This window comes from Physeter macrocephalus, unplaced genomic scaffold, assembly GCF_002837175.3.
Source record: "Physeter macrocephalus isolate SW-GA unplaced genomic scaffold, ASM283717v5 random_635, whole genome shotgun sequence".
Lineage (NCBI taxonomy): Eukaryota > Metazoa > Chordata > Mammalia > Artiodactyla > Physeteridae > Physeter > Physeter macrocephalus.
Genome location: NW_021145924.1, coordinates 23,168 through 50,000, shown reverse-complemented (window position 1 = coordinate 50,000; position 26,833 = coordinate 23,168). Strand labels below are relative to the sequence as shown.

The following is a 26,833-nucleotide window of genomic DNA, read 5'->3' as shown; positions in this document are numbered from 1 at the left end:
GAGAGGCTTGCTCACAAAAGGATGCCCTCACTTATCTGGTCTGTCAGATGTTACTTCCTTTAATTAAACTGCTGGCATGAAATAAAGTGTGTGGGAAAGACTAAAATTGACTTCCTTAGCTTAACAGAAGCCAAAGCTATTGAGAGGGATACTTAAGGAAAGAGAGCACTTCAGCAGATGAAAAGTACAGCCTGGCTCCAGCTCGGATCTGTGGGGGGACAACCAGGGCCAGAGGGGAGAGGTAGAGCCGTTACTCAGGGAGACTGTGATGACGTGGGCCGAGGGGGCCGTCCTTGCCTGTGAGCAACCCTCCGCTCTCAGTAAGGCCCGAACGCCTGCCTGCGAAGCTCTCCTTTGACACAGCTCTGCTTCTCAGCATTGGGGAACACCAGCTGGGAGAGAGGCACAGTGGGAAGTGGCGAAATCCATACCTCCGCGCATAAGCACTTATTGAGCACTTGCTGTGTGCCAAGCCCCGAATCAGGTGTTGGGTCTCACCTCTAGCTCTTTACAAGGAAACCAGCTGGGGTTGCCTAAGTTCTCAGGGACCCCAGTTTCTCAACTAGGGAGCTTCAAAGATGCAGAAAGAAAAAAATTGTTGATATTGCTGGTGGCATTGGGAAACACATGCCGATGACTATAGAGATTTGCAGGGCAACCCAGGGCTAGGATTCCCCATTTGACACCAGAGGAAACTAAGGGACAAAAGCTCATTGGGGGATTTGCTTGAGCTCATGTGGCATGAAAGTAGCAGAGCCCGGATTTGGACCTGAATCTGATGGTCTTTGAAACCCTTAACCATAGCGTTATGCTGCCTCCTGGATTGTAGGGGTTCTTGAGGTTTTTAAGCCGGGAAGGATATCATGAAAGCAAAAAGTTGAAGAAACGTTAATCGGGTGCTAGGTCTGAGGCCAGTTTAGAAGTTAATGCACAGAGGAGGATGCCAGCTCAGGAGCTCAGGTATGAGCAGGTGGGGACCCAGGTTAGGGGACCGATGGGAGAGGAGGAAGGTGAGACTTCCTGGAGAGTCTACTCAGGGAATAAAGGCAGAGTTTATGATGGGGGTGGGTTTTCAGAGCTGGATGCTGCGGGCAGGGCTAGGGAGGAATGGCAGGCTTTGGACATGCTGGATCTGAAGCCCGACAGCAGCCCAGTAGTAGAAAGCACTAGGGCCTTGGGACCTGACCTGGGTTTACACCCTAGCTGTCCTCTTCACTAGCTCTGTGACCACAAACTATTTACTTAACCTCTCTGAGCCTCTGTCTTCTCTCTGGTGAGATGCAGAGCAATGATACCTACTTGGCAGGATACTGAAGGTATTAAATAAGGAACACTATGTAAAGGGACAGACAAGGTTCTTGACATACAGTCAGCATCTGGTTACAAGTGGTTTGAAATTTGGGGCCCCAGGCTGGTGTCATGTGTTGGTCCCCGCTGAGCTGCAGCAGAGACGGTCCTGGAGCTAGGAATGGAGGGACTGGTGTCTGACTCTTCCTTCATTTGATGAATTTTTATTGCATTCCCACTGTGTGCTGGGCCCTGGGGACATAGTGTGGAGAGGCTGGTGGGAAAACCCAATTATAGCACAAGACGGAACCCGCTGAGCAACCTGAGAGCAGGATGTGATCTGTCTGGCTGTGCATGGTGTCCCAGCTCAGAGCCTGGCACGTAGTAGGCGTGCAGGACATGTTGAATGGGGCTGTGGAGGCAAAGACGCGGTGAGCCTTCTCTGAGCACATCAACGCTGGTGCAGAGAAGGGTCGGAAAGTCTGAATTTGTAACTACTTTCTGTTCTGGAAACTCCCCAACAGCAGGTGAGGGGTTAAAGAAAAGATGAGAAGCTGGGGACCAGGGTTTCAGTTCTCAGTCTCATCACCACATCTTATTCTCTTTTTCTTCCAAATTCCGCTTTGAAAAACACTGGAAAATGCCCCTGGGGGGGGTGACCATATGCCATCAACAGGCTGGGACGGGGGGGGGGGGGAAGGAAAAGCGGCCAGGAATAATTGGCATTATGGGGACTTCCCTGGTGGTCCAGCGGTTAAGACTCCATGCTCCCAATGCAGGGGGCCCAGGTTTGATCCCTGGTCAGGGAACTAGATCCCACATGCATGCTGCAACTAAGGAGCCGGTGAGCCGCAACTAAGGAGCCTGCCTGCCACAACTAAAGGATCCCGCACACGGCAATGAAGAGCCAGTGTGCCGCAACTAAGACCCGGCGCAGCCAAATAAATAAATAAACAAACAAATATAAAAAATAAAAAATAATTGGCATTATGGGACTGCCCTTCAAGGCCCCGGTGGGCTGTGACCCTGGGCAGCCCCCTGTGGTCACCCATCGGTGAACAGAGGAAAAGCACCGAACCAAGTTTAAACATGCTGCAGGTCCTTCTGACATACCCCGGGTCACACTGCAGCAGCTTCCCAGCCAACCTCTTCTGGTTTTGTCACATACTTATGTTTATTGGAAGGCTAGTTTTTTCCTCTCTAATTTTTACTCCTTTCATTAAAAAATATGTTCTTATATTACAAAATAAAACTGCCTTCTTTTTAAAAATTTATTTATTTTATTTTATTTATTTTTGGCCGCGTTGGGTCTTCGTTGCTGCGCGCGGGCTTCTCACTGCAGTGGCTTCTCTTGTTGCAGAGCACGGGCTCTAGGTGTGTGGGCTTCAGTAGTTGTGGCACACGGGCTCAGTAGTTGTGGCTCACAGGCTCTAGAGCGCAGGCTCAGTAATTGTGGCGCATGGGCTTAGTTGCTCCACGGCACGTGGGATCTTCCCAGACCAGGGGCTTGAACCCGTGTCCCCTGCATTGGCAGGCGGATTCTTAACCACTGCGCCACCAGGGAAGCCCCCAAACCGCCTTCTTGTCAAAAGAATCCAAGCAATATATTATTTCTTTAACGGAAGGCTAGTTTTCTCATTTATTGCTTTATTCTTGAGTGGCTTAAAATGATGTTCACACTTTAAGGTAATATAAGAATGCCTGCTTGTAAAAATTTTAACAATGTAGGAGTGTAAAAGGAAAATAATGGAACTCTGCCTTCACACCTCATCCTACCCCCAATTCCGCCCACCTCCAGGCCTCTGAAATGGCTTTTGTTTTCTAGATAAGGGGACGCTTGGGAATCTCATAGACACAGTCCTCAAAGCCATTGCTAAGTTGAGGGGAGGTGGCCCTTTCTAGTGACAGGAACATGACTTGAGGATCAGGATTGGACAGTTGGTTCTACCACTGATTTGCTGTGTGACCCTCAGGAACTCACATAACCTCTTCGAGCCTCCTGCTGTACGACCTCAAGCACCCGCACAGATTCTCTGAGGTTCGGCGACCTCCTTGGCAGGCTACCCAGGAGGAGAATTGGGACCAGGGCTCTGAAGCCCTGATGTGTCGGTGTCCTGCAAACAGCCCAGGTGACTGTGTTGTGTTGTGGTCTTGGCAGATTGGGGACCAGATTCTGGAGGTGAACGGGCAGAGCTTTCTCAACATCCTGCACGACGAAGCGGTCAGCTTGCTCAAGTCATCCCGGCACCTCATCCTGACCGTGAAGGACGTCAGGAGGCTGCCCCACGCCCGAACCACCGTGGACGAGACCAAGTGGATTGCCAGTTCCCGGATCGGGGACGCCGCCACGAACTCAGCAGGGTGTGGCTGCCCTGCTCTCTCGCTCTGAGCCCCAGGACCCCAGGGCCATTTCTGAAAGCCAGTAACAGCCCTTCCCACCTCTTTGCCATGCACCCTGCCCTGACCCGTGAAGACTGCACTGATTCCCAGAGCCTGTGGTCCCAGCCCCGGGGTCCCTTCCGTTGGCCGGGCAGGACCTGGGGCACATCCCTTGTCCCCTCCTGGCCTTGGTTTCCCTTGGAAAGCTGAGCCACAGGATCCGGCTCTCCCGTTCTTTATGTGCCCCCCACCCAGCAAATCACATAACTTACTTTGTGGCCCTCAGTTGCTTTGTCTGAGGAGTGGGAATCATAACCCCAGCCCCCAGCCCAGGTGTGTGGATGAGGATCCCATGCGTTACTTGGGTGAAAGGGTCTTGGGAGTCATAAAGTGAGATAGAGTTGCCAGGTGGGCGCGCAGCTGCTAATAATGTAAAGTGTCACCTTTGGACTTCCATCAGAAGTCTCAGACTGGCTGGTGGCCCCCAAGCCAAACACACCCAGAGCATCTCTTTCTCCCTTTCTTCATTCCCTCCTTCCTCTCTTCCTTTCACCTGCAAAGTATTATAATTTTAAAAAATTAGTTACCGACGTTTAAAAGATCATCTGGTTTCCCATGAAAAAAACTGGATTTCTGGCTGCTTCTTGAAAGTCAGGGATCCTGGCAGCTTGAGCCCACGTTTTTTGGTGAAAATAGACTGGAACCAAAAGCTGCGCCTGCGCCTTGCACTTCAGCGTCTCCAGTGGACCCCGTCCCCACCCTCCCTGACGTTGGCCTGACCCCGAGGCCACGAGGCAGTTGCCGTTTAGTCTCTCCTCTCCTTGTTACCTCCCTGGCCCCTGTAGGGTTGGAAACAACTCAGGAGACCACCTTGCATGGTTTGAGAAATGCCATCCACATGGTTGGGCAGGAGGACAGAAGCTGCCCGTCTGTCCAGGGGTTGATATTCCCTTGAGCGGCCCCGGCGAGTGCAGGCCACAGTTCTCCCAAAGCTTTGCTCATCCCGCAGCAAAGCAGCCGTTCCCTTCCCCGTGCCTGTTTGAACTGCTCAGACATGAGGCTGAACATGCTTGTCTTTCTTCATAGCTTTCCTGGGGATCTCACGGCAGAGGGGACCAACAAGGTAGGCTGCTCTCTGTCTGGGTGTCTTCAGCTTCTTCACAGCTCCCCATGCGGGGAGCTCTGGGCCTGGCAGGGTGGGCTGAGAGACTCACGGGCACGATCTCATTTCATTTGGGCAGCCCGCTGACCGTCCATCCTCCGTCCTACACACGTCTGTGAGTGCCACCAGGTTCTGGGTACCGCCCTGGACCCGTGGGTTAACGGCACGAACACAAGAGATCAGGTCCCCACCCTGGTGGAGGCTATCCCCAGTGAAGGAGGCACACATAAAAACAAAACAAAACACATGTATCTAACCACAAAAGACTTTCAGTGCCGTCCAGGAAAGGTGCTGCGTCTGATGAGAGAGAATGAGAGAGACACCTAGTTTAGGTTGGGGGAGAGGCCAGAGGGAGAGGGCAAAGGCTCTCTGAGGTAGTGACACGGTGTCTGGGCCGTAAACTGAACGTGAAGTGGAGGTTAGTGAGATCAAAGTCTGGGCGGGAGCAGGAGGGGGATGATGTAGGCAGAGGGCACAGCATGTGCCAGAGCCCTGAGGCAGGTGCCACGCTTGGCTTGTTGGTGGGAGAGCCAGATCACACAGGACTCAGTGGGTCGTGTAAGAGGTTTGCCTGCTAACCTAAAATGATGGGTTGCCATTGAAGGGCTTAAACGGGGGAGCAAGGTGAGGAGATCTGTGTTTTTACGAGGTCCTCTCAGCAGCTCCGTGTAGGTGACAGAGAGAGGCAGAAAAGACAATGAGGGAGACCGGATGGCGTCTTAGACACAGCTGATGGCGGCAGAGGCAGTGCCGGGAAGGGTGGAGTGTGTGGGTGCAGATCTGAGCTATGTTTTGGAAATAAAATGACTATTATCCCCATACCAAGAAAGATATTTCAACGTAGAGAGTAAAATGGGAACCATGATAATAATACTGCTTGATTCTGAATGGTCATGAGGCTCTGATGAGATAACACGTGTAAAAGTGCTACCTGAGCCGTGAAAGCACTTTGCAACTGCACGAGGCCGCGCGCTCTGGGAACGTACCGGTAACATCTGCAGCTTTACCATGTGGGCCGAGACCTCAGAGGGACCCACCCCGTCCCTCGGCGGGGCGGGTCGCTGGCTGGGCCTGGCCGTTTGCCTCCAGAGCAGCTCCGAATTCCCAGGCCTCTGTCTTACTGTCTTTCAGCTGGGGTTTTACAAGGGGCCGGCCGGCTCCCAGGTGACCCTGAGCAGCCTGGGCAACCAGACGCGGGTGCTGCTGGAGGAGCGGGCGCGGCACCTGCTGAACGAGCAGGAACGTGCCACCATGGCCTACTACCTGGAGGAGTACCGCGGCGGCAGCGTGTCCGTGGAGGCCCTCGTCATGGCCCTGTTTGAGCTGCTCAACACCCGTGCCAAGGTGACCCGCGCCACCTCGGGCGAGACAGGGCTGGGGGCGCCTGGCTTCAGCTCTCAGGGTCTCCGCATCCTTCCCTGCCGCCCTCTGTCCCCTACTCCTTTCCCACGAGCCCACAGTCAGGCCCAAACTGAACCCCAGGCGGAGGCTGGTGACCGAGACAGACCCTGCCCCGGGGGAGCCCGCAGACTCCTGGGGATACTGTCAGTTAAGGTCCCCTGTGATCGGGGCCCTAACGCAGCGGCTTTCCATGCTGAGTGTACATTTCGAATCGTCTGGATTGCTCTTAAAAAGCGATGCTCAAGCCCCATCCCAGGCTGGCTGAGCGCACACATCTGTGGATGGGAGCCGGCCACCAGTAATTTTTAGGAGCCCCCCCAAGTGACTGTGCCGTGCTGCCCTCTTTGAGAACCCTGCTCTAGTGGAAGTCTGTTTGAGGTTCAAAAGCTGCACGGGGGAAGAAATGATTAAATCCACCGGGAGTGGTTACATTTGGGAAGACTTAACAGAGGAAACGCAATTTGGAGAGGAGGGGAAAGGGACAGCCAGGGGCTTCCTGTTCAGGGACTTGCAGCCTTATGTGCAGGCTGAGATGCCGGGGAGGAAGAGGTGAGATGGAAGCAGGGGTCAGATGATGCCGGGCCCGGCGTCCAGGCGAAGGTGCTTGGACTTTTCTCCTAGGACAGTGGGGAGCCACGAGGGCGAAGGAGGGGAGGCCGGTGGCCAAGTTTGCATGCAGGTCATTTAGGGTGGCAGGGGGCCGTCCCACCTGCTGGTGGAGCTCCCTGCTGAGTGCCCGGCTTGTCCCTGCCTCCAGTTCTTGCTCCTCTCTGAGGTGAGAGGTACCATCTCCCCCCAAGACCTGGACCGCTTCGACCACCTGGTGCTGAGGCGGGAGATCGAGTCGATGAAGGCACGGCAGCCCCCCGGCCCTGTGGCCGGGGACACCTACTCCATGGTCTCCTGCAGCGACACAGGCTCGTCCACGGGCAGCCACGGCACCTCCACCACTGTCAGCTCAGCCAGGGTGAGCTGCCCCTGCCCCGTCCCTGGCTTGATGGCCAGCAGGGGAGTCAAGATAACGGCTTTGGAGTGAGACCCATCCAGGTTCGAATCCCAGCACTGGGCGTCTGTGCTGGGATTTGACCCCTTGCCAGCTCTGTGCCTTGCCTTTCTGAGCCTCAGTTTTTTCACCTGTGAAAACCTCCTAAATGTTGGGTGCCTGCTGCATGCCAGGCATGGGCTCTAGGACACAACCGGTGAACAAGGCAGCTGTGGCCCTGCCTCAGGCACTCACAGTCTGGGGGATAGGGTGCAGGCTGGGGGAGAAAGGTGAAAAACACAGGTCGTGAGACAAGTAGAAAAAATAATGCCCGTCCATGCGAGGATCCCACGAGAGACCACACAGGGCATTCGTGGTCGTGGTCGCGGTGACTGGGGTCTTCCCTGAGACACACCCTCCTGATTCTCTGGAGCCCCAAACCCCAGCCTGACTTTCTCCCAGACTCGCCAGCCCCTAGAAAAGCATCTGGTCCATCTCATGGTGTGACTCTGCCCCCAGCATGCTCAGAGGCAGATTAACCCCTGGAGGCCTTTGCAAGGAAAGGGCAGAGGAAATGCCCTATTATCCATCATGGGAAACAGGCAGTTATTAAGGTCCGTGCATTGGGAAGAGCCGGAGCTGGAGGTCAGGAGAGCCGGCTTGGCTCCATCCTCTCCTTTCCTGTCTGTCGGTCATTCAGCACCTCTCTGCTGTGGAAAGGGAGTGGGAAAGTCGAGTTCCTTAAACACTGTTACTCCCAGACACTGAACTGGGAGCTCTTATGGGTGGAATCTCTGTTAGACTGTGTTTGTTGTCCTGTTGGGGGAGCAGGAGGTCTGAGAGTGCAGTGACGTCCACCTGCAGACACAGGTGGTAAGTGGGCACAGATGAGCTTGCAGCCACCAGGAGACAGCCCTGGAGCATGTGTGCCTTTCCCTTGGGGACTCCAGCTCCCAATATAGCTTTTTTTTTTTTTTTTTTAGCTCTGGGGATCTGAGTTTCTGGGGAAACTTCTACTCCTCTACCTCCTATCCCTACCATCCCAAGTCACCTTCATCCCCCAAGAGTCCTCGACCTTCCTGGGGTGACCAGGAAGCTGCCACATATTCCTCTTGGCTCTGGACGCAGCTGCAGTGGAGGCGATGTCATGCTTCAGGATGAGCAGATCACTTCTGGGGCAGGGTGGAGGCTGCCTCCTGCCTGGGGCTGCATGTTTGGCTCTGATGTAGCACACAGGTGATGAGCTGGTTTCAGGCTGCGGGGCCCTGGCCCGAGGGTTTATTTCTCTCTGGGTCCAACTCCACAGAGATTGGCTTGATGACGTCCATGTGGGGCTTCAGGAGCCATCAGTCACTGCTCTAAAACTTGGAGGATTGCCGACTATAATTCTGGGATGGTCCCTTTAGAATCAGGGGTGTGAAATCCAGTGGGTGGGATGGGGTGTGTTCTAACCTGGGAGGCCAGAGGTTTAGGTTTAAGTCCACCCTCTCTGGGCCTTGATTTCCCTGTGGGTAAAATCACCTGAGGTCCTTGGTGGCTCTGGCCACGGCAGCCCGAGGCCCTGATGGCAGGCCAGGCTGCAGGAGTAAGAGGAGTCAGGGTAACTATTATACCCAGGAAGGGCTCTGGGCAGGGGTCCCAGCCCAGCTCAGCACTGGCCTCCAATGACCCTGTCCTAGCCCAGGGGTCTCTCCTGCACCTGGGGAGCACTGACCCTGGCTATCTGAGCCCCAGCTGTGGCAGTTGACCCTGCCCTGCCGGAGAGACCCTCTCTATGGATTGGAGCACCCTGGGAAAGGCAGACTTCAGAAAGGCCACGGGATGATTTTGAGCAGGGAGTTTGTGGGACAGATGGAAGGGGTCTCCCAGCTTCTGAAATGGGAATACCCGTGAGTTTGAGACCCACTGGATAGCACGGGCATGTCAGATCAGGACTAACCAAGACCAGGGCGCGCCCTCGGAGGTGGGTGCTAAGAGAACATCGTACAGGCAGGAGAGGCAATGTGGAAAGGCTGCCTCGATCCGCAGTGCCTCCCTTTCCCTCCTCGCGTTGGGGCAGCGGTGCTGCTTTCCCCAGCTTGCTGGGAGGAGTAAAGGATGAGTAACATCCCAGACATGCTGCCCACAGCCCGAGGGCAGAGGAAACCTCTGTTCTTCCTGACCTGTCCCAGCCTGGCCGGAAAAACCACCCTGTATCCGGCGCCTTGCAGGCACTTGGTGGCTTCTGGAAAGCACTGGGCTGAGGATCTGCCACTCCCCCTCCAAACTTCATCCCCCCTGGGTGCTCTCCACACGCACAGCCCAGGGCTCCAGTTTGCAGACGCTGAGCTTCTCTGCCACCACGGGGCCTGGGCCTCCCTGAAATCTGGGTCTTCTCTGATCGAGGCTTCTGAACAGGGTCCTCCTTCAGGCTCTGCCTTTCAGTTGCAGGTGTGACCTTGGACAAGTCACTTCCCTTTGCTTAGCCTCAGTTTTCCCATCTGCCAGATGGGAGTAATGACCCTAGCTAGCCTCAACTGCTAGAGAGTCCCAGGATTGCCCCCGGGGGCATGACCATCTCCTGAAGGCCCTTTTTAAGGACACGTGTCATTTCTGCAGAGCAGTGAGGAGCCCCTGGTTTCCTTCAAGGAGGCAGTTAGAACGAGGCCATGCTGATTGTAGCAGTGGGGTTTCCTCACCCCTTCCTTATTCTTGCCCACAACATCCCAAGTAAAGAAAAAAGGGACTTGGAGAATCCCTTTGTTTATTTTGCTTTTGTGTGGGTGTGTGGAGGTGGTGGCAGAGCAGTGAGGAGCCCCTGGTTTCCTTCAAGGAGGCAGTTAGAACGAGGCCATGCTGATTGTAGCAGTGGGGTTTCCTCACCCCTTCCTTATTCTTGCCCACAACATCCCAAGTAAAGAAAAAAGGGACTTGGAGAATCCCTTTGTTTATTTTGCTTTTGTGTGGGTGTGTGGTGGTGGTGGGGGGGGGGGGTGTTTGGGAACGGGGTTTGCTGTGCCCATTCCATCCCTAATATTTATTTGATGTATTTTTCTTTTTGCCTTCTGCCCACCCTTCCTCCCCAGGAGCGGCTGCTGTGGCTTATAGACCTGATGGAGGTACCGTCCTTCCTGCCAAGTGGGGCCGTGGGAGTGCCTTAGCTGGGGCAGAGGCAGGGGGCTGTGGGCCTTCCCCCCGCCTCCTTACACCCGCACCCAGCCCTGGTGTTCACTGTCTCTCCTGTTCGCCAGTTCATCAGGCTTTTCAGGCTCTGGAGTGAGAATGCCCTCTTGTTCATTCTCAAATCCCAGCTCCGCCACTTCCTTGCTGTGTGACCTCAAGAAGTAGTTTCACCTCTCTGAGCTCAGTTTTATAAAACGAGGATGATCATTTCTGTGCTGTGGAGCTGTTGAGAGACCTCTCGGCCTTCGCATATGCCACACAATCTGTCTGTCTGGAGTGTTCTCCTTCTTACTTCACGTGGCCTGGCTAGCTCTTGTGTGCGCTTCAGCCCTCAGCTCACATGCCACCTCTTCCCTGATCCTCTCAAGGAGGGTGACTTTGAGCTTCTGGCTCCTTCAGCCCCTTGGGCTTCTTGCTGTTATGGCTCTTGTGTCATTATATTCCAATAATTTGTACAAGACTGGCTGGTTACCCGCCTTGACTGTGGGCTGCTTGAGGGCAACAACTGTGTCTGGAGTTACCGTCGAATCCCTAGCGCTCAGCATAGAGCCGAGCCTGGTCCGTATTAATAATTTGGGCCTTTATTAATAATAATAGTAGCTGGCATTTGTCAAGCATCTCCATGACACTATGATAATGCTTTCCAACTGTATCTTCTTTGACCCGCCCGGTAACTAGGTGTGGCAAGTACTGTTATGATCCTCATTTTACAGAGAAGAAAAACTGAGGCTTAGAGAGAAGTGACTTGCTCAAGATTGCTCAGCTAGTGAACAGTGGAATGTGGATTCAAACCCAGGCGTGCTTACCTCTGAGCTGGTGCTGTTAACACGGCAGTCTGGTTGTGATTCTTCCCTGAAGCAGCCCACCAGATGCTTGCTAGGCATTATCTATCTATCTATCTATCTATCTATCTATCTCCTCTCTCCCTCTTTCTCTTCCTTCTGTTCTGTTACCAAATATCAATTGAGTGATTGCTATGTGCTATATCCAGTTCTAGGTGCTGGGAATACAGTGGTGAAAGAAATACAAAGAAATTCTTTCCATTATGGAGTTTAAGGCAGAGCAGGAATGACAGACTAAAGCACATAAATAAGTGAAATGCACGGTATGTTAAGTGGTAAAAAGTGATAAGGAGAAAAATGAAACAGGAAAGGGGACCTGGGGAGGGGGTGGCATGGTCAGGAAGTGACACCTGCGTAAGACCTGAAAAAGGTGAGGAAGATGGTCCTGCCCACAGCTGGGGAAGAGTGTTTCCAGCAGAGGGAACAGCGAACGTAAAGGCCCTAAGGTGGGAGCACGCCTGGAGTGTCTGAGCAAAGTCTGGAAGCCACGAGGCTGGAGCGGGAAGCAAGGGGAAGGGCGGTGGCGGATTATGTGCTGAGGACTGACTCCGCGTCTGAGTGAGATGGGAGCCGTCGGCAGGGTAGAGCAGGGGCTGACGTGATCTGACTTAGTTCACCAGGATGCCGCTGGTTGTTGAGAACAGACGGGGATGCGTTTGAACCAAGAACAGGTTCATTCCCAGGAAGGGCCTGAGGAGGTCGTGCAGCCTGAGCTGCTAAGAGACGTGATGACGGGCTGTGCAGGCGCCAGCTCTTTCTGCTGCCTGGTCAGCCCTGGCCTCAGTGTCTCCTGGGAACACCCTCCCTCCACACCCACAGCGGGTCTCAGACTGGACACCCCATGCTGCCTGCATGCGGAGCCAAGGACAGAAACCTCCTCCTGGAAGCCCCTCTATGCAGGAATGCAGGGCACCAGGCCCATCCGGGGAGTCGGGAGGCCACACCCTTCCTCCTCTCTGCCCCCACCACGCAGTGCACCCTCAGGAAAGCCCCTCACTCGCCGTCAGCCTCAGTCTCCCCATCTGTACGAGGCAGGCAGACCCCCAAGTCTCCTCCAACTCTGAGAGTCCTCTTGTCAGGAGATTCTGGAAAATATTCCAGGGGAGGCACGGCAAGGAATGGCAGCCCTGTGTTCCCACCACTCATCTGTGTATGTGAACAAGGGCTGCATCATTCCTCCTGAGAGAGAGCTTAAAATAATATTAATTCATTTGCTGCTAAGTGCCAGGCACTGGTCTGCAACACCACCATGTATTAGTGAGCTTTTGCTGCAGGGATGCTGAGTGACAAACGTGCCCCACAATCTGGATGGACAACAACCAAAACCCTTTCTAGCTCATGGCCAAAATCCCTTCCCTCGTGGAGCACGCGTGCTTTTCACATCTCCATTAAAATGCCCGCCATGTCGCTTTAACCTCTGCCTGAGTGTCTTCCCCAGTACACAGGGAAAGCTGGTGGCGTCAGGCAGGGACCTCATCTTTCTCCTGTCTGTGTCCCTACTGCCAGCCCAGGGCTTGGCACAGAGTGGAGTTCAAGGAAATGTGAAGCAGAAACCGAAATGAAACCTCATTCCCTGGCCGCCCAGGATCATCTTCTAACGTTCCAGCCTCCTGGACAGTTACCTCCCACATCGTAGGAAAATGTCCTCTGCTCTGGCGTCCAGACGGGCAAGGGGGCAGGCGGCTGGCTCTTGTGACCCACATGCCGCGGACAGATGCCCCAGCTGGAGCCGGTTTCCATTTAACCCAAATTCCCTGGATTGTGCTGCACGGTTATCAATCCCAGGTTAAACGTGGCTCATTCTGCAGCCATTCTCCCTCAAACCAGACACAGTCGATCAAAGGGAATCAGATGCGGCCTTCCCCCTTCAACAAATTGTGTTTATTTTCCATTTGTCTAATAGAGAGTCAGCCCTGGGAATTTGGGGCCGCCTCCAAACGGTATCATTCCCCTCCCATAAAGATGTCGTCGGCCAGAAGAGCTGCCTGAAAGAAGAAAGGCCTGCCCGACATTTCTTGAATTCCTCATCTAGTGTGAGCAGGCCTGTGGCAGAGGGGCTTAAGTGCACAAGCTCTGGAATCCCACACACCAGGGTTGGCTCTCCCAACTAGTAGCCGTGTCACCTTGGGCAGGCGACTTAAGCTTTTGGAGCCTCAGTTCCTGCATCTGTACCGTGGGCTGATAAGGCCGGCCGTCTACCAGTTGTTGTGGAGATTGAGTGAGAGTAGGGGTGGACTTAACAGGTGTGGACTATATAGGAGCCGATTCTGTTGATACTCTAAAGGCTGGCAAAGGGCACTGCAGAGGAAAAGGGGCTGAAAGGCCAAAGCCAGCCTTGTACCCATGGAGCAGATGCTATTGAGGTCAGGGTGGCAGTGGAACATGCCCTGGCCTTAACCACAGCCCTCTTCCTCCTGGATTAGAGAGGTTTTGCACTCTAGGCCTCTCATGTACCTGGAAAGGGGCTCCCCAGGCTTGCTAAAGGGTGCTGGAGGTGGGGCCCCTGCCTCTAAAGGCCATTGCCCGTCTCCCCTGCAGTAAGGTGAGAAGGGGGTGCAGGGCGTGGCTGTCAGCACTTGGCAGTGTCAGCCTCCTCCCCATGGCCTCCTTGCCTTCCTCCTCATCCGGGGCCAAAGGAGGGCGGAGGCGCTCAGGCCTGTCTCAGACGCCTCCAGCTGCAGAGACCCCTGACCGTCAAGGCAGCTCTTTCCAGAAACAGGGAGCAAATGATGAGAGGTACACATCCCACCTGCCGCGTCTGCCTCTGGTCCAACCCGGGTGAGTTTAGGAGTCCTCTTCTGGGCAAGTTCTTCCCGAGCGGGGGAGCAGGAAGGAGCCCATCTATTTACTCAGTCATTCTGCCACTGTTTATGTGGCAAGCATTCGTTGAGCGCCTCCTGCATGCAGGCTCTGAGCCGGGCACCGGTAGCCGGGAACAAAGAGACAACAGCGCCCACCCCCACGAAGCTTAGCAAGGGCAGTGAGGGCGGCAGCCTCGAATCAAACCATCTCCGTAATTCACACTTTGATAAGTGGGTCGGAGGGTGGTGCGAGAGCATAGAACCATAGTCTCACCGGAGACATTAGTGACCCTCAGGGTGGCTGCAGCCTCGCCTCAGCCGGTGTCTGAAATAAGGACCATTCCTCCCAGTGCTCTGAGGAGCATTCTCCTCCCCGTGTGGGGACTGCAAGTGCTGGAAGCTGTTTCCACCAAACAGAACCAAGTCCATGGAGGTCAGAGCCTGCTGGAACATGACCAGCCCCTGCTCCCCTCAGAGCCCAGGTTTGCCCGGCTATAACCTAGGAGAGCTGGACTGAACACTGACGTAGGGCTGTAGGGTGGGGGGCTTCACCTTTTCTGTGCCATGGACCCTTCTGGCAAGCTGGCAAAGCCCTGGGACCCGTTCTCAGGATAACAGTTTTAAATGTTTAAAACTAAAACACACAGGATTACAAAGGAAACAAATCACATGATGAAATGCCTTTTTCAAATATGGGAACAAATGGTAAAACGTGTGCTTCTTTATCATCACGCCGAGTAACAAGGTCTGACAGCAGGTCGGTAACAGCTGTAATTGTCAGGCCGTGATGAGCATAAATGAGGCTTTGCAGCCTCTGCCATGTACTACGAAAGATCTGTGACAGTGTCACAGGCGCTGCTGATTCGGCTGGGCTTTGTTGCCTCCCGTCAGAAAGGAAGGAGACGCTACATTTCGGTTAGAGGTTAATGAAAATAAAAGATGCAGGGTTTTCCCCCAGCCAGGTTCACCGGCTTCTGACTCCTTCCTGGAGCCCCGCTTTCCAATGCCTGTCCTAAGGGCTCTTCCGTCCCCGACCTGGAGATTCTGGGTCACCCTCTCTGTCCACTGAATGACGTCCTTTTCCTAAGACCATTGGGAGGGAGATGCGTGGAGGCAGAAGTATGCACGGGCCGTGCTGGGACAAGGCAGTAACACCCGCCTCTCGGGAGGGCTTCGTGTGACATCTTCCCGGGCGCTTTCCTGCTTCTGCGGTTTGGTGTCCAAGCATGGTAGCAGGAGTGGACAAGCTGCTAAAAGGCCCAGTGCCAGTTCCCATGGCCTCAGCCTCGCCATCGAGTGCAGGTTCCAGCCCTCTGTGTTGAAGATTGTTTCTCTCGCTGTCCTCTCCTCTGCCCTCCCCTCCAGCTCCCAGACTTCCACCCAAGCCCCGGCTCGGAGAGGCTGGGACAGCATGATCTGTCTCCACCAGCACGGCCATCACCCCAGGGTCTGGCCACTTGATCCTTTTGGACCCCCAGACCTGTCCCCTTCACTCTGGGCAGCCCCCTGCCCCCCAGGAACACCAGGACTTTCTGGCTCTACCAGCTGCGACAAGCTCCTCTTCCCCAGCTCTGGCGAGGCTACCACCTCTTGCTGTTCTCTCAAGTTCCCTTCCTCTTTCTCCCCTTGCTCTCCTCTTCTTGGTCTTTTCTCCCCCGTCTTCTCCCTTCTCTTTTCCCCTCTCCTCCCTCTCTAGTTTCTCTCTCTCCCGCTGTCCTCTTCCTCTCAGCAGCCTCCACTGCTGACCTTCCAGAAGCCTTTGTGACTCTGTGCCTCAGTTTGCCCATTGACAGAAAGGGGAGGCCACTCCCAGCCCCAGGCCTCTGGTGCATTTTGGGGTGGAGGTGGGGGGAGCCTGTAGTCCAGACATCAGAGTAAAGAAGCAAGAAGAACGAAGAGCTGCAAATAGCACCTTTATGTAAGAGCCCTCCCATTGTAATGAGAGGGTGGAGGCAGAGGAGCCCCGAACTGGGTTGGAGAGAGGGGAGGGAAAGAGGGCAGGGGAGGGGAGGGCCTCATTTTGCTGAGGTGGCACCCGGCCACGCGCGGCCTTACGGGCCTCCCTTTCCAGGATCACGAGTCCATCTGGCAGAGGGAAGCACAGGTGATTGCCTCTTATGGTTTCATTTCATTTTCTCCCCACAGTTCCCTCAAAGCAGACCCTGGGGAATCTGAGCCCTGACTGGGCAAACTCAGATGAAAAGGAGTTCTCTTTGAAAGGAAGGGGATTTTCTGAACCGCCACAGATTTGAGGAGGAAGGAGATGGGGGAGCAACGGCAGCAGGTCTTGAGGGCATCCTGGCTCTCATGGGAAGTAGTCTGGATAACAGACTCAGACCTTGAATAGGGTTCAGCTTCCTGCTCCGTCCTTGCTGTGTGACCTTGGGCAGGTGGCCTCCCTTCTCTGAGCCTCAGTCATCTCAGCTGTAGAATTGATGAAGGGTCCCACCTGGCAGGATTAATTGAGCCGCCAGGTTTAAACCCTTAGCTAGTCTCTGGCCTCAGTGGGTGGGGGAGGAGGGCAGCCCAAGCAGCTGGGGCCGAGTGGGGTGGGGAGGAGGCCAGGACGCACGGGCTCCTTCGTGAGCTCTGACCTTGATCCTCCTCTCGAAGCCTGTTCCAGAAGCGTTTCTGCTGACGCATCCCCCGGGTTCTTAGCCTGCTGTCTGCAGCTATTTCAGATGCACAAGGAACATGGCTCGGGGACTCGGGGCTCCTGAGCGTCTGGATTCAGCAGATGGAGTCTGGCAGGGCCGGGCTCCAACCCGTCTGCCATTTGCTCCACTTCAGGCCTTCCTCCCAGGGCCGGATGTCTGTCCTGATCCACCCTCACCCTCCCACCTCTCCATCCCTGCCTTCCATCTTGGCTCCAGGATACCACTAACAGCAGGGAATGACTGAGGCCAGGGGCCAGCGACGGCTGTGTCCTCTCTTGTTTCAGAGAGGGTCCTCCTGGGGCCCTTTGGTTCCTATAGTATCAGGACCCTATTCAATTCTGGGGTCTGGGTAAGGTTGCATGGGCTTTGGGGTCACCTTGACATGGGTTAGAAAACTGATCTGCTGTAGAATGGCCCTGTGGCCTTGGACAAGTCACTGCCTTCTCTGAGCTTAAGTGTAAAAGATGTGAGCGGGGACAGTCAGAGTGCCTGCCTTACAGGGTCGTTGGGAGAATCAATGAGATCATGTAAGGAAGACATCCAGCAGGGGTCTGGCATGCAGTAGGCCCTCCACAGTCTGGAGTTCTCTGATGTCCTTCTCTCTAAGAGAAAGTCACGCCCTCCCTGTAGCGCTCGGCAAAACATGCTTGCGTTGTCAGGATCAGGATCCTTCCTTGCCCCCTCCCATGGGCCCTATTACAACGCCAGCCCCATCAGTGATCCCGAACAAGAGTTTGTGGGCAGCTCCTTCATGCCTGGCCCTCTGCTGGGTGTTGGGGACACAGTGGCCTGCTCACCTTTTACCCCCATGAGCTTTCCTCATAAGTCAAGGCTGCCTGATAAATGCTTGTTGATCAACTAAATGAATATTCAAAGCTCCTAATGTGCCAGAACAGGACAGAATCCCATGTCTTCTGTCCGACCGTGGACTGTCATCTAAGCCCCCAGGGTGCCTACAAGGTGAATTTTGGGGGGCAGGTGGCAGTGGCTAGCTACATTTGAGGTGATGGAGGCCCCTCTTGTCTTTGGTTGTAGGCACCTTCCAGGTCTATGACCCCCTTGGGGCCTCCTGCTGAGGCCAAGGCAGTAACTGCCGAGTCTTGGGAAGTCACTGCACGTAACCTGCCTCGCCATTCACCTTCATCCTAGATGGTCTGTGTTGCCCAGCTGGACTGTTTCCTGGGAGCACTGGACTCATTACGGTTTTGGAGGAGGGGGTATATGAAGGGATTACTGTCTCTTTCCAACGAAGTGCTCACGTGGGCCAGGGCACGTTGTGTAGCCATTTGGTTCCTAGGGCAGATTTGCAAGATCCCAGGCTTCTGATAACCTCCCCTCTTATATTGTGCCAGGCTCTGTTCTGAGCATCTTTCAGGTGTTAATGCATCAACTCCATGAGGGAGGAGCTGCTGTTTACCCATGTTAAAGATGAGGAAACTGAGGCCCAGAGCAGTTCAGTGGTTTGCCCAGTGTCACTCACCTGTGAGTGGCAGAGCTTGGTGCGATCTCAGAAAAGCCAGAACCGCTAATCAGTGTGTGAAAGAGCAGCCCTCCCCTCCTCAAGGAGCCCCCCATCCTTGCATCACCGAAGCTGTCGGGGCGTCTTCCCGTGAGGTGGTGTGCAGGAGACGGTGTCGGAGACAGCGGGAGAGGTCAGGAAGCTGAGGTTTGCACGTAAGCCTCAGCTTTGTTGATGGAACAAGGCAGTTGTCCTCGCCTGACGTTGCCCCAGAGGCATCACAGGACCAGATGAGGAGCCCTGGGTGAGAAAGGCTCAGGGCCGGGAGGGCGGGGCATCTTGTAGGTTGGTGCATTCCCATGGCTGCCCACGTGCCCTGTGCCCACCCAGAATGCTCAAGGCTTCAGGAGGCTCATTTGAGATGGGGGTCAGTGTGGAGCGACTTGGCAGCCTCTGCCCTAGGGGTATGGAGTCAGGGGGCTTCTCCCATCCACCTGCCGCCTTCACCCTCATTCAAGACACCATTACTGCTCTCCGTGACCTACCGTAGCCACCTTGCTCAATTCTTTGCCTGCTCGGGCCTCCTCCCTGTGACAGCCATGGTCACTGATTAATTCATTCACCCATTGATTCATTCGCGGATTAATTAATTTGCTTAGTAAATATTTATCAAGCAGCCACTATCCTGAACACTGAGGATAGAGTAGGGACTAGGTAGTCACAAGTCCTGCCTTTGAGGAGTTATCCCAGTGGGGAGACAAACAAGAAGCAAATCAATAGTATCCGATCAGGTGGTGATAAATCTTATACAGAAAAACAAAGCAGGGTCAAGGGTTAGACAGAGGTGGTATGGGGGGGTTGGAGAGGGGCGCTGTTTGAAAACAGGGCTGGTCAGGGAAGGCGTCACTCGGGTCAGAACTAAATAAAGTGAGAGAGTGAGTCAGGAGTGTCGTGCAGGCAGAGCAGTGAGTGCAAAGGCCCTGAGGCAGGAACCATCCCATCCCGTTGGAAGAGTAGCAAGAAAGGGCCCAGTCACCAGGCACAGTGAAGGCAGAGTTTGGAATTTCCTCTGCGTAAAATGGGAAGACCCTGGAGGGATTATGAGCTGGGGAGAGACAGTGTCTGATTTACCTTTCAAGATTACATCCTGGCTGCTGGGTGAAGAATAGTGATCAGTGCAAAGGAGGAAAATAAATCAGGGCAGGGGTGGGGGTTGTGATTTTAGGTGGGGTTGTCAGCGTGGACCTTTTTGAGGAGGTGATATTTGAGTAAGGTCTTGAAGGAGGTGAGCAAACAGATCACGCCTTGTGGATAGTCCCGGGGAAGCATGTTCCAGACAGAAGGAACAGCCAGGGTACAGTGTAAAGGCCCTGACATGCCTGCATGGCTCTAGTGTGGCTGGAGAGGAAGTGAGCAAAGGGGATCTTCTTAGGAGGCAAACCTGACCACATCTCCATGGTGACCCTGCCCTCAGGCTTAGGTCTAAGCAGCTCTTGACTCATGTGGAACCACCCGAAGATTCTCAAGCATCCTCTATTCTTCCTGCTTAATGCACACCCCTCCCTCTGAAACACCCATCATTCCTTCCTTTGCCCAGCTTTAAGCCGTGCTCGCTCCTTCAGGAAGCCTTCCCGGATGACCCCTCCAGCTGCATTATGTGCCTGTGTCTCCTCATCCTGTGCAATCTCCTCCTTGCTTTTTTGTGTCCACCCCACTCTCTCTAAGCTATTGAAGGCAGGGGCGGTGTCTCACCTCCTCTGTGTCCCCAGGCCCTCGGTCTGGAGCACTGAGACTGCTCGGTATCGGTCGCTGAACTTGAGAGTTGAGCCCGGTGATGGTCGTGGAGGCTGCTTGCCATCCTGGGCCCGGTGAGGTGGAGAGAAGTAGCTCTGCTGAGCCCTCAGGAGCCCAGCTTAGAGAGGAGCACTGCTGGGCATCCCGGGGTGGCTGGAGATGGCAGTTTAGTGTCACCTGAGGGAGCGTTAGGCTTCCGGTGAGGTAGGAAAGGAAGAAATGAACATCTTTGCAAAATAAGCTCCATGGAAACCGTAACCCTCTCCCCCTTCCCCCACAGCACAAAACCATTAAAATAAAAAGAGAGAGAGACTTTCCCCATCCACCTCTCGTCTGCATCTTGCCACTTGCACACCTCCCTGGGATCCTGACGGGAGCAGTGGAGAGAGAACCCTTGGGTTTTGGAGGCGTTAAGAGTGTTGAGCACGGGCTGAGCTACAGGAAATCCCAGTCAAGGCCAGAGCCACACCACAGCATCCGCACATAGTTCAGGAGAGGCCTGGAAAGTCTCCAAGAAATTGACATCCTTGAAATTGATTTCCAAATGAAATCGACATTAATTTTAATGTGTAAAGTAAATTCCCACCGCGTGGGGCAGGTCAGGAGAAACTTAAACCACAGCACAAAGGTGTCTCAGGGCACGTAGATTTGGTGTCCTAGAGAGCAAAGTGGTTCTTCCCTCTCAGTTTGTATTTGCTCACATGGCTTTCTTCTCTGTTCTAGAACACTCTGGACCTGGAGGAGACTGGGGAGGCCGTCCAGGGAAATATGAACACCCTCTCAGACGTCTCCCTGGTAAGACCCTCTCTGGCCCTTTCGTTGTGTTTTGCCCTCCCGGGTCTGCCTGAGACCCTAGGGGCTGGCTCCCTGGTGAGAGCCACAGGAAGGAGCCAGAGGCCCTCAGCTGTGAGCTCTCAGCTAGTTCTGGGGACTTTAGGAATGGCTGTCAGGCCGTTTGACTGTTTGCCGAGTTGGTGTTACTTTTGATATGAAGGAGCCAGAGGCCCTCAGCTGTGAGCCTGAGACCCTAAGGGCTGGCTCCCTGGTGAGAGCCACAGGAAGGAGCCAGAGGCCCTCAGCTGTGAGCCTGAGACCCTAGGGGCTGGCTCCCTGGTGAGAGCCACAGGAAGGAGCCAGAGGCCCTCAGCTGTGAGCTCTCAGCTAGTTCTGGGGACTTTAGGAATGGCTGTCAGGCCGTTTGACTGTTTGCCGAGTTGGTGTTACTTTTGATATGTTATCTGAACATTGTCATAGCAAATCCTGAAGCATGAAGTGTGTGGCGAGAGCTCCTCAAGGAGGCCCTGTGATTGCGCTGGAAAAGGGAGTTAAACGTGACCTCATGCCCACACGTGCGCGTGCATCAGCGGTCTGGGTAGCGTTGCCTTGTGATCTGACCCACATAACTCTTGAATGGCCTGCGCTTTGGAGCCAGACTGCCTGGGTTCAAATCCCACTCTCTGCCACTGACTGTGTGACTTTGGGCAAGTTTCTTCTCTGTGCCTCGGTTTTCCCATCTGTAAAAATGGGGGTAATAATAGTGTACTACCCCATAAGTTTGTGGCAAGGAGTAAATTAATTAAACTAAGTAAAGAATTCGGAACAGTGCCCGCAAGGCCATCAGAGCTGTGCCAGTGTTGGATGCCAGGGAGCGGGGCATAGTGATGACAGGATCTGCCACTCACCAAGCACCTGCCGGGTCACAGGCCCCTTGCTAATGCATTACGCACGCTGCCCCTCACCTCCCCACGACTCTGCTGGGTAGGTGCAGTTTTCCCCGTTGCCCAGAGGTGCACTCAGAGAGGTGCTGTGTCTTGCCCAGGGCCACACAGCATCCCAGCCCATGTCTGTCCACCTTCTACCCACTCTCTCCCATCAGTCCTGTCACACCTCCTGTCTCCAGAAGCTATGATAATCCCTTAAAAAGAAAAGCCAAAGAAAGGCCTTTTTTGTTTTCCATCTCTGCATCCTGCATCTAATTAAGTCCCGTGCCCTGTGACAAGCCCTGGCTAATGCCAAGAACTTAAGTTCCCAAAGGTAATGATGCCATCCCCAGAGACTCCCGCCAAGATCCCCACGCTTATCAGCTGCTGAGATGCAGGGAGAAGTTTTCCACTCGGGTGTTGCATTATTCAGAGCAGCGTGGCCAAGAGCTGATAGAGCAGGGACGGAATTGCAGCCGGGGCCTGGAGCACTGGGGCGCTCAGGTCTCCCCTCTAACAGGCACGATGGGCTCTGACTCCTACTCCTGTTGGGTCTTTTGGCAGGATGATGTCAAGTCCACCTCCAAGGGACTGCCTAGCTACAAGCCACCGCCTGCCCCATCACCTTTGCCCCAAGGCCACGACCACCTGATCAACCAGATGAGGAAGCCGGGCAGAGAGGACCTCCAGCCGCCTTCCTCCGCGTCTTCCCACGCGGGCATCGTCTTCTCTGCTCCGCGGAACCGCAGCCCGCCGGCGGGCACCTCCCCCGCCCCAGAGGCCTCCTCAGCACAGGACTCGCCCTCCTCCCCCATCTACGCCTCCATCTCCCCGGCCAACCCCGGCTCCAAGAGGCCGCTGGACGCCCATCTGGCCCTGGTCAACCAGCACCCCATTGGCCCCTTCCCGCGGGTCCAGTCACCCCCGCACCTGAAAAGCCCCCCTGCAGAGGCCACGCTGGCGGGGGGCAGCCTTCCGCCACCCTCCCCGTCCGGCCACCCAGACCAGACGGGCACGAACCAGCACTTTGTCATGGTGGAGGTGCACCGCCCAGACAGCGAGCCCGACGTGAACGAAGTGAGGGCGCTGCCCCAGACGCGCAGTGAGTACCGCAGACCCTGGCGGGCTGGGCTCAGGGTGCTGCTGTGACATCTTAGGGGCTCCCTGTCCCCCCTACGTTGACCTGCCCATCAACACAGCCAAGGTGGGACCAGATGCTCACCCAGTGAGGGGCCTTCGAGCCCAGGCCTCTCCCCTCAGGGTCAGGGGGGCCAGGGAACCGGGTCCCGAGCCCAAGCCCGCACGGAGGGGCTCTGGAGGCAGAGAGGCGGGAATGTGAGTCCCTGCCCTGTCATTACTGGCTGTGTGACTGTGGACAGGCTGCCATGCTTTCCCATCGGGGACTGGAGATAACAGTGACAGTCCTGCCAGGTGGCTGTGAGGGTCGGGCTCCTCCTCCAGGGGCCCCAGACCTGGTCATCCTGCACTCACCTACAAGTCTCCCCAAGAAGACTGAGCCTGTTCAGGCCAGGGGTGGCTTCTGTGATCGCTGTCCCCCAGTGCCAGGCACAGAGCAGGTGCTGGGGGACAGGTGGGCATTGAAGTTGTAGCCTCTGGACCCCTGGAGGTCTCCTGACCTGGGGCTGCAGGGTCAGAGTGCGGGCTCGACCTTCGAGACACCTGGGAGGCCAGCCCGAGGCCGCATGCCCTGAGCTTCCAGAGGTTGTCCAGCTGGGGAGGTGGCAGGAATGGTAGAGCTGGCTTTCCACTCCTTAAGGCTGAGCCCTCCGCAGGCCCTGGACCCCCTCCCTCCTATTAGTGAGTTGGGTACGTTTGGTTGGATTCTGCTGCCATCTTGTGGCTAAGGTGATGCGTGGGGCAGCCTTGGCCAGGGAAGGTGGCCAGCCAGGTCAGGGGACATTTACTGAGCACCTGCTGTATGCAAGCAGCGGGCAGACTAGGATGCAGAATGCGGGGTCCCTGCATTCAGTAGCTCACTGAGGGAAGGCAGCTAAGGGAAGAGCAAGCAGGATGTGGTGAGAGAAACCTGAGCTATCATAGGTGGATCCCTCTAGACCTGGCACTGAGCCGGACACACATGATAATAAAGCTAACAGGTGTACAGCACTCTCTGTGTGCCAGGAACACTGTTCTAGGGACCTTGCCGATATTAGTTAACTCATCTAATCCAACAGCTCTGTGAGGCTGGACTGTTATTATCCCCATTTTACAGATGAAGAGACTGAGACACGGAATGTAATTGTGGAGCCAGGCAATCTAGCATAAGCCTGTTCTCTTGGCTGCTTCACCCAACACATCGTGTCTATTAGTCTTTATGAGAACCCCATGGGATAGGCATCATTGCTCCTGGGTTAGAACAAGAACATGGAGGCTCAGAGAGGCTGTGTAACTCGCCCAGGATTGCGCAGCTGATCAGAGAGGATTCAAACCCCACCTGCCAGACTCCAGAGTGTCTCAAACTCAGGGGCCAAGCCGTTACACACATAGTGAAGCAGCTTCGGTTTGACTGTTAAACCAGAGGGCGTGTGCCCGTCACTCAGCTGAGGCCAGGTGGGATCAGCAGGGGCACAGACCAACCATGGCAGACATTCCTTTTTTTTTTTCCCAAGAAGCTTGGAATTTAATTTTTGTGTGAAATCTCCCAATTCGAATGTGTTGGCCCTTCGTTAAAAATTGACAACACAGGGCTTCCCTGGTGGCGCAGTGGTTGAGAGTCCGCCTGCCGATGCAGGGGACGCGGGTTCGTGCCCCGGTCCGGGAAGATCCCACATGCCGCGGAGCGGCTGGGCCTGTGAGCCATGGCTGCTGGGCCTGCGCGTCCGGAGCCTGTGCTCCACGGCGGGAGAGGCCATGGCAGTGAGAGGCCCGTGTACTGCAAAAAAAACCACAAAACAAACAAAAACAAACAAACAAAATTGACAACACTGTGAGAGTTAAAAAAAAAACAAAACAAAATAAAGCAAAACAAAGCCCGTATCTGTGGGCTGGGTTTGCCTCCTAAGCTCTGTTTTAATCATTATGCCAGGGGCAGTCAAAGCAGACTTCCTGGAAGTGGTGGCCTTGCGGCCAGGCCCAGCTGGAAGGGCAGGTCTCAGTAGGTGAGAGGGTGGCAGGGAGTCTCTGCCCAGAGAATCCCCAGCCTTCCAGCCTGCCGCTCAGCTCCTCCAGGAAGCCCTCGCCAGCCCCAGCTGTAAACCATGCCTCTCCTCCTGTCCCCACTCCCAGCAGCCTCCACACTCTCCCAGCTCTCGGACAGCGGGCAGACCCTGAGCGAGGACAGTGGCGTGGACGCCGGCGAGGCAGAAGCCAGCGCCCCAGGCCGAGGCAGACAGGTGGTGTCCGCCAAGAGCAGGGGTAGCAAGGAGACGCCTCGGAACGAGAGGACCACCGAGGGGGCCGCCAAACCGGTGAGCGAGGAGTGGGGGGTACAGAGGGGGAGGGCGAGGCCGGCCCCAGGTGAAGAACAGGAGGTCCTGAGCAGGGTTCAACTTGACAGGTAACCACAGGGCAGGTAGTGAGCCCCCCGTCACTGAAGGGATGTGGGTGTCTGGAAAGACCGCTGTGTTCAGAGTCTGAAGGCCCTCCCTTGGCCACTGACACAGACAAGCCAAGTGCTCAAGGTGGGTCTCAAGGATCTTTAAGCTCAGTTCTGACATGATGTGGTGGCGAGGCAGTCAGGCTGCATTCACGTCCTGGTGTCACCCCCAGGCAGCCTGGGGCCAGCCCCTTAACCTCCCGAGCCTCAGAATTAGAGAGCTGAGAACACCAAGTGCCGTGCTTAGTGCTAGCACACTGCAGGCTCCCGACACGGGGCTGGAGTCTGCTCCCTGCTGACCCAGAGGCCTGTCATGGCTGGTCCAGCCCCCAGGCCAGGCCTGTACACCCAGGAGGCCTGTCACTGGTTTCCTTTCTCACACCTGCAGCCCGGACTCCTGGAGCCCACCTCCACCCTGGTCCGCGTGAAGAAAAGCGCAGCCACCCTGGGCATCGCCATCGAGGGCGGCGCCAACACCCGCCAGCCCCTGCCTAGGATCGTCACGATTCAGGTACGTCCCCAGGGACCTGCCTGACCGCGTCTCCCTACCCCTGAAGGTCCCCCTCTCAGCATCCCCAGGGATTTGCCATGCCCAGAGATGACCCAGCACCCAGGGGCAGACCCAGGCTCATACCGCCTTTGCTCTCGCTGAGCCACAGTTTTCCTAATGAGGGCAGTGGACACCAGATTGTGGCGGCCTGGCTGCCTGGTGGGTGGTCAAGGCCAGGCTGGCCTAGCCCTCAGGCACCCCATGTGCGCATGCCCTGTGTCTCACTCCTGCAGCGAGGCGGCTCAGCCCACAACTGTGGGCAGCTCAAGGTGGGCCACGTGATCCTGGAAGTGAACGGGGTGACGCTTCGGGGCAAGGAGCATCGGGAGGCCGCGCGCATCATCGCGGAGGCCTTCAAGAGCAAGGAGCGTGACTACATCGACTTTCTGGTCACCGAGTTCAATGTGATGCTCTAGGGGCCAAGGCCTGAGGGCCTCCCACCGCTGCCCAGCCCCTGGCCCTGGTCCTTCCTCCCTCCTGGCACTATTGAGCTCCTTCAGGGGCCGGGGCTGCATGGCCAGGGTAGCAGGAAGACATCCCTCCACTCCGTCCTGGCCCACTGGACCAGAACCGGGAAAAAAGAGCTGGGCAAGACAAACAGAAGGTCAGGTCGGGGTCTGGTGCAATGCCCAGTACACAGTAAGCACTCAGTATAAGCTTGAAACCTCAGGAAGGGAAGAAACTAAGGGGAAGAGCAGAGCGCCTGTGTCTTCACCTGAGGCCTCCCAGGGCCTGGAACTCTGGGTTGCGTGGAGGCCCTGCTGCCCCCCGGCCATCTAGGACCTGGCCCATCCCCAGATGCCCGAGCTTTTGTCTGGAGTGAAGTGACATGAGAATCCGTAGACACAGCCCCCAGCCAGGGCGGCATCTTGCAGGACCTTCAGTGCCACAAATAAGCATCGAGCACCCCCCATTCACAATCCCGTTCCCCCTAGCTCCTCATCCTCCATGGTATTTATTATTTATTTCCATCCCACACCCCTGGGTACCCCAGGGCCCCAGCTTCCCACCACACCCCTAGCCTATCCCAGAGGCCTTGCAGGTGACCAGTGTCGTCAGTGTATTTATATACAGAGCTTATGACTTTAATTTTTCAATAAA

General features: G+C 55.4%; 1 protein-coding gene across 1 annotated transcript; it reads left to right on the top strand.

Annotated features, from left to right (window-relative positions):
* The first annotated feature begins 994 nt into the window (after window positions 1-994).
* On the top strand, window positions 995-26,833 carry LOC102973363 (whirlin). The gene is made up of 12 exons (XM_028485990.1): window positions 995-1,010; window positions 3,261-3,325; window positions 3,446-3,648; window positions 4,753-4,789; window positions 5,960-6,172; window positions 6,987-7,196; window positions 10,277-10,309; window positions 20,650-20,721; window positions 22,191-22,728; window positions 24,873-25,054; window positions 25,571-25,693; window positions 25,966-26,833. The coding sequence occupies exons 1-12, from the start codon at window positions 995-997 to the stop codon at window positions 26,146-26,148; spliced, it is 1,875 nt and encodes a 624-aa protein (XP_028341791.1). The 3' UTR covers window positions 26,149-26,833.

Coding starts and splice junctions, on each gene's coding strand:
- LOC102973363 (XM_028485990.1), top strand. Junction 7,197..10,276: donor CCACTGTCAGCTCAGCCAGG/GTGAGCTGCCCC, acceptor CTTCCTCCCCAG/GAGCGGCTGCTGTGGCTTAT. Junction 22,729..24,872: donor GGCGCTGCCCCAGACGCGCA/GTGAGTACCGCA, acceptor CCCCACTCCCAG/CAGCCTCCACACTCTCCCAG.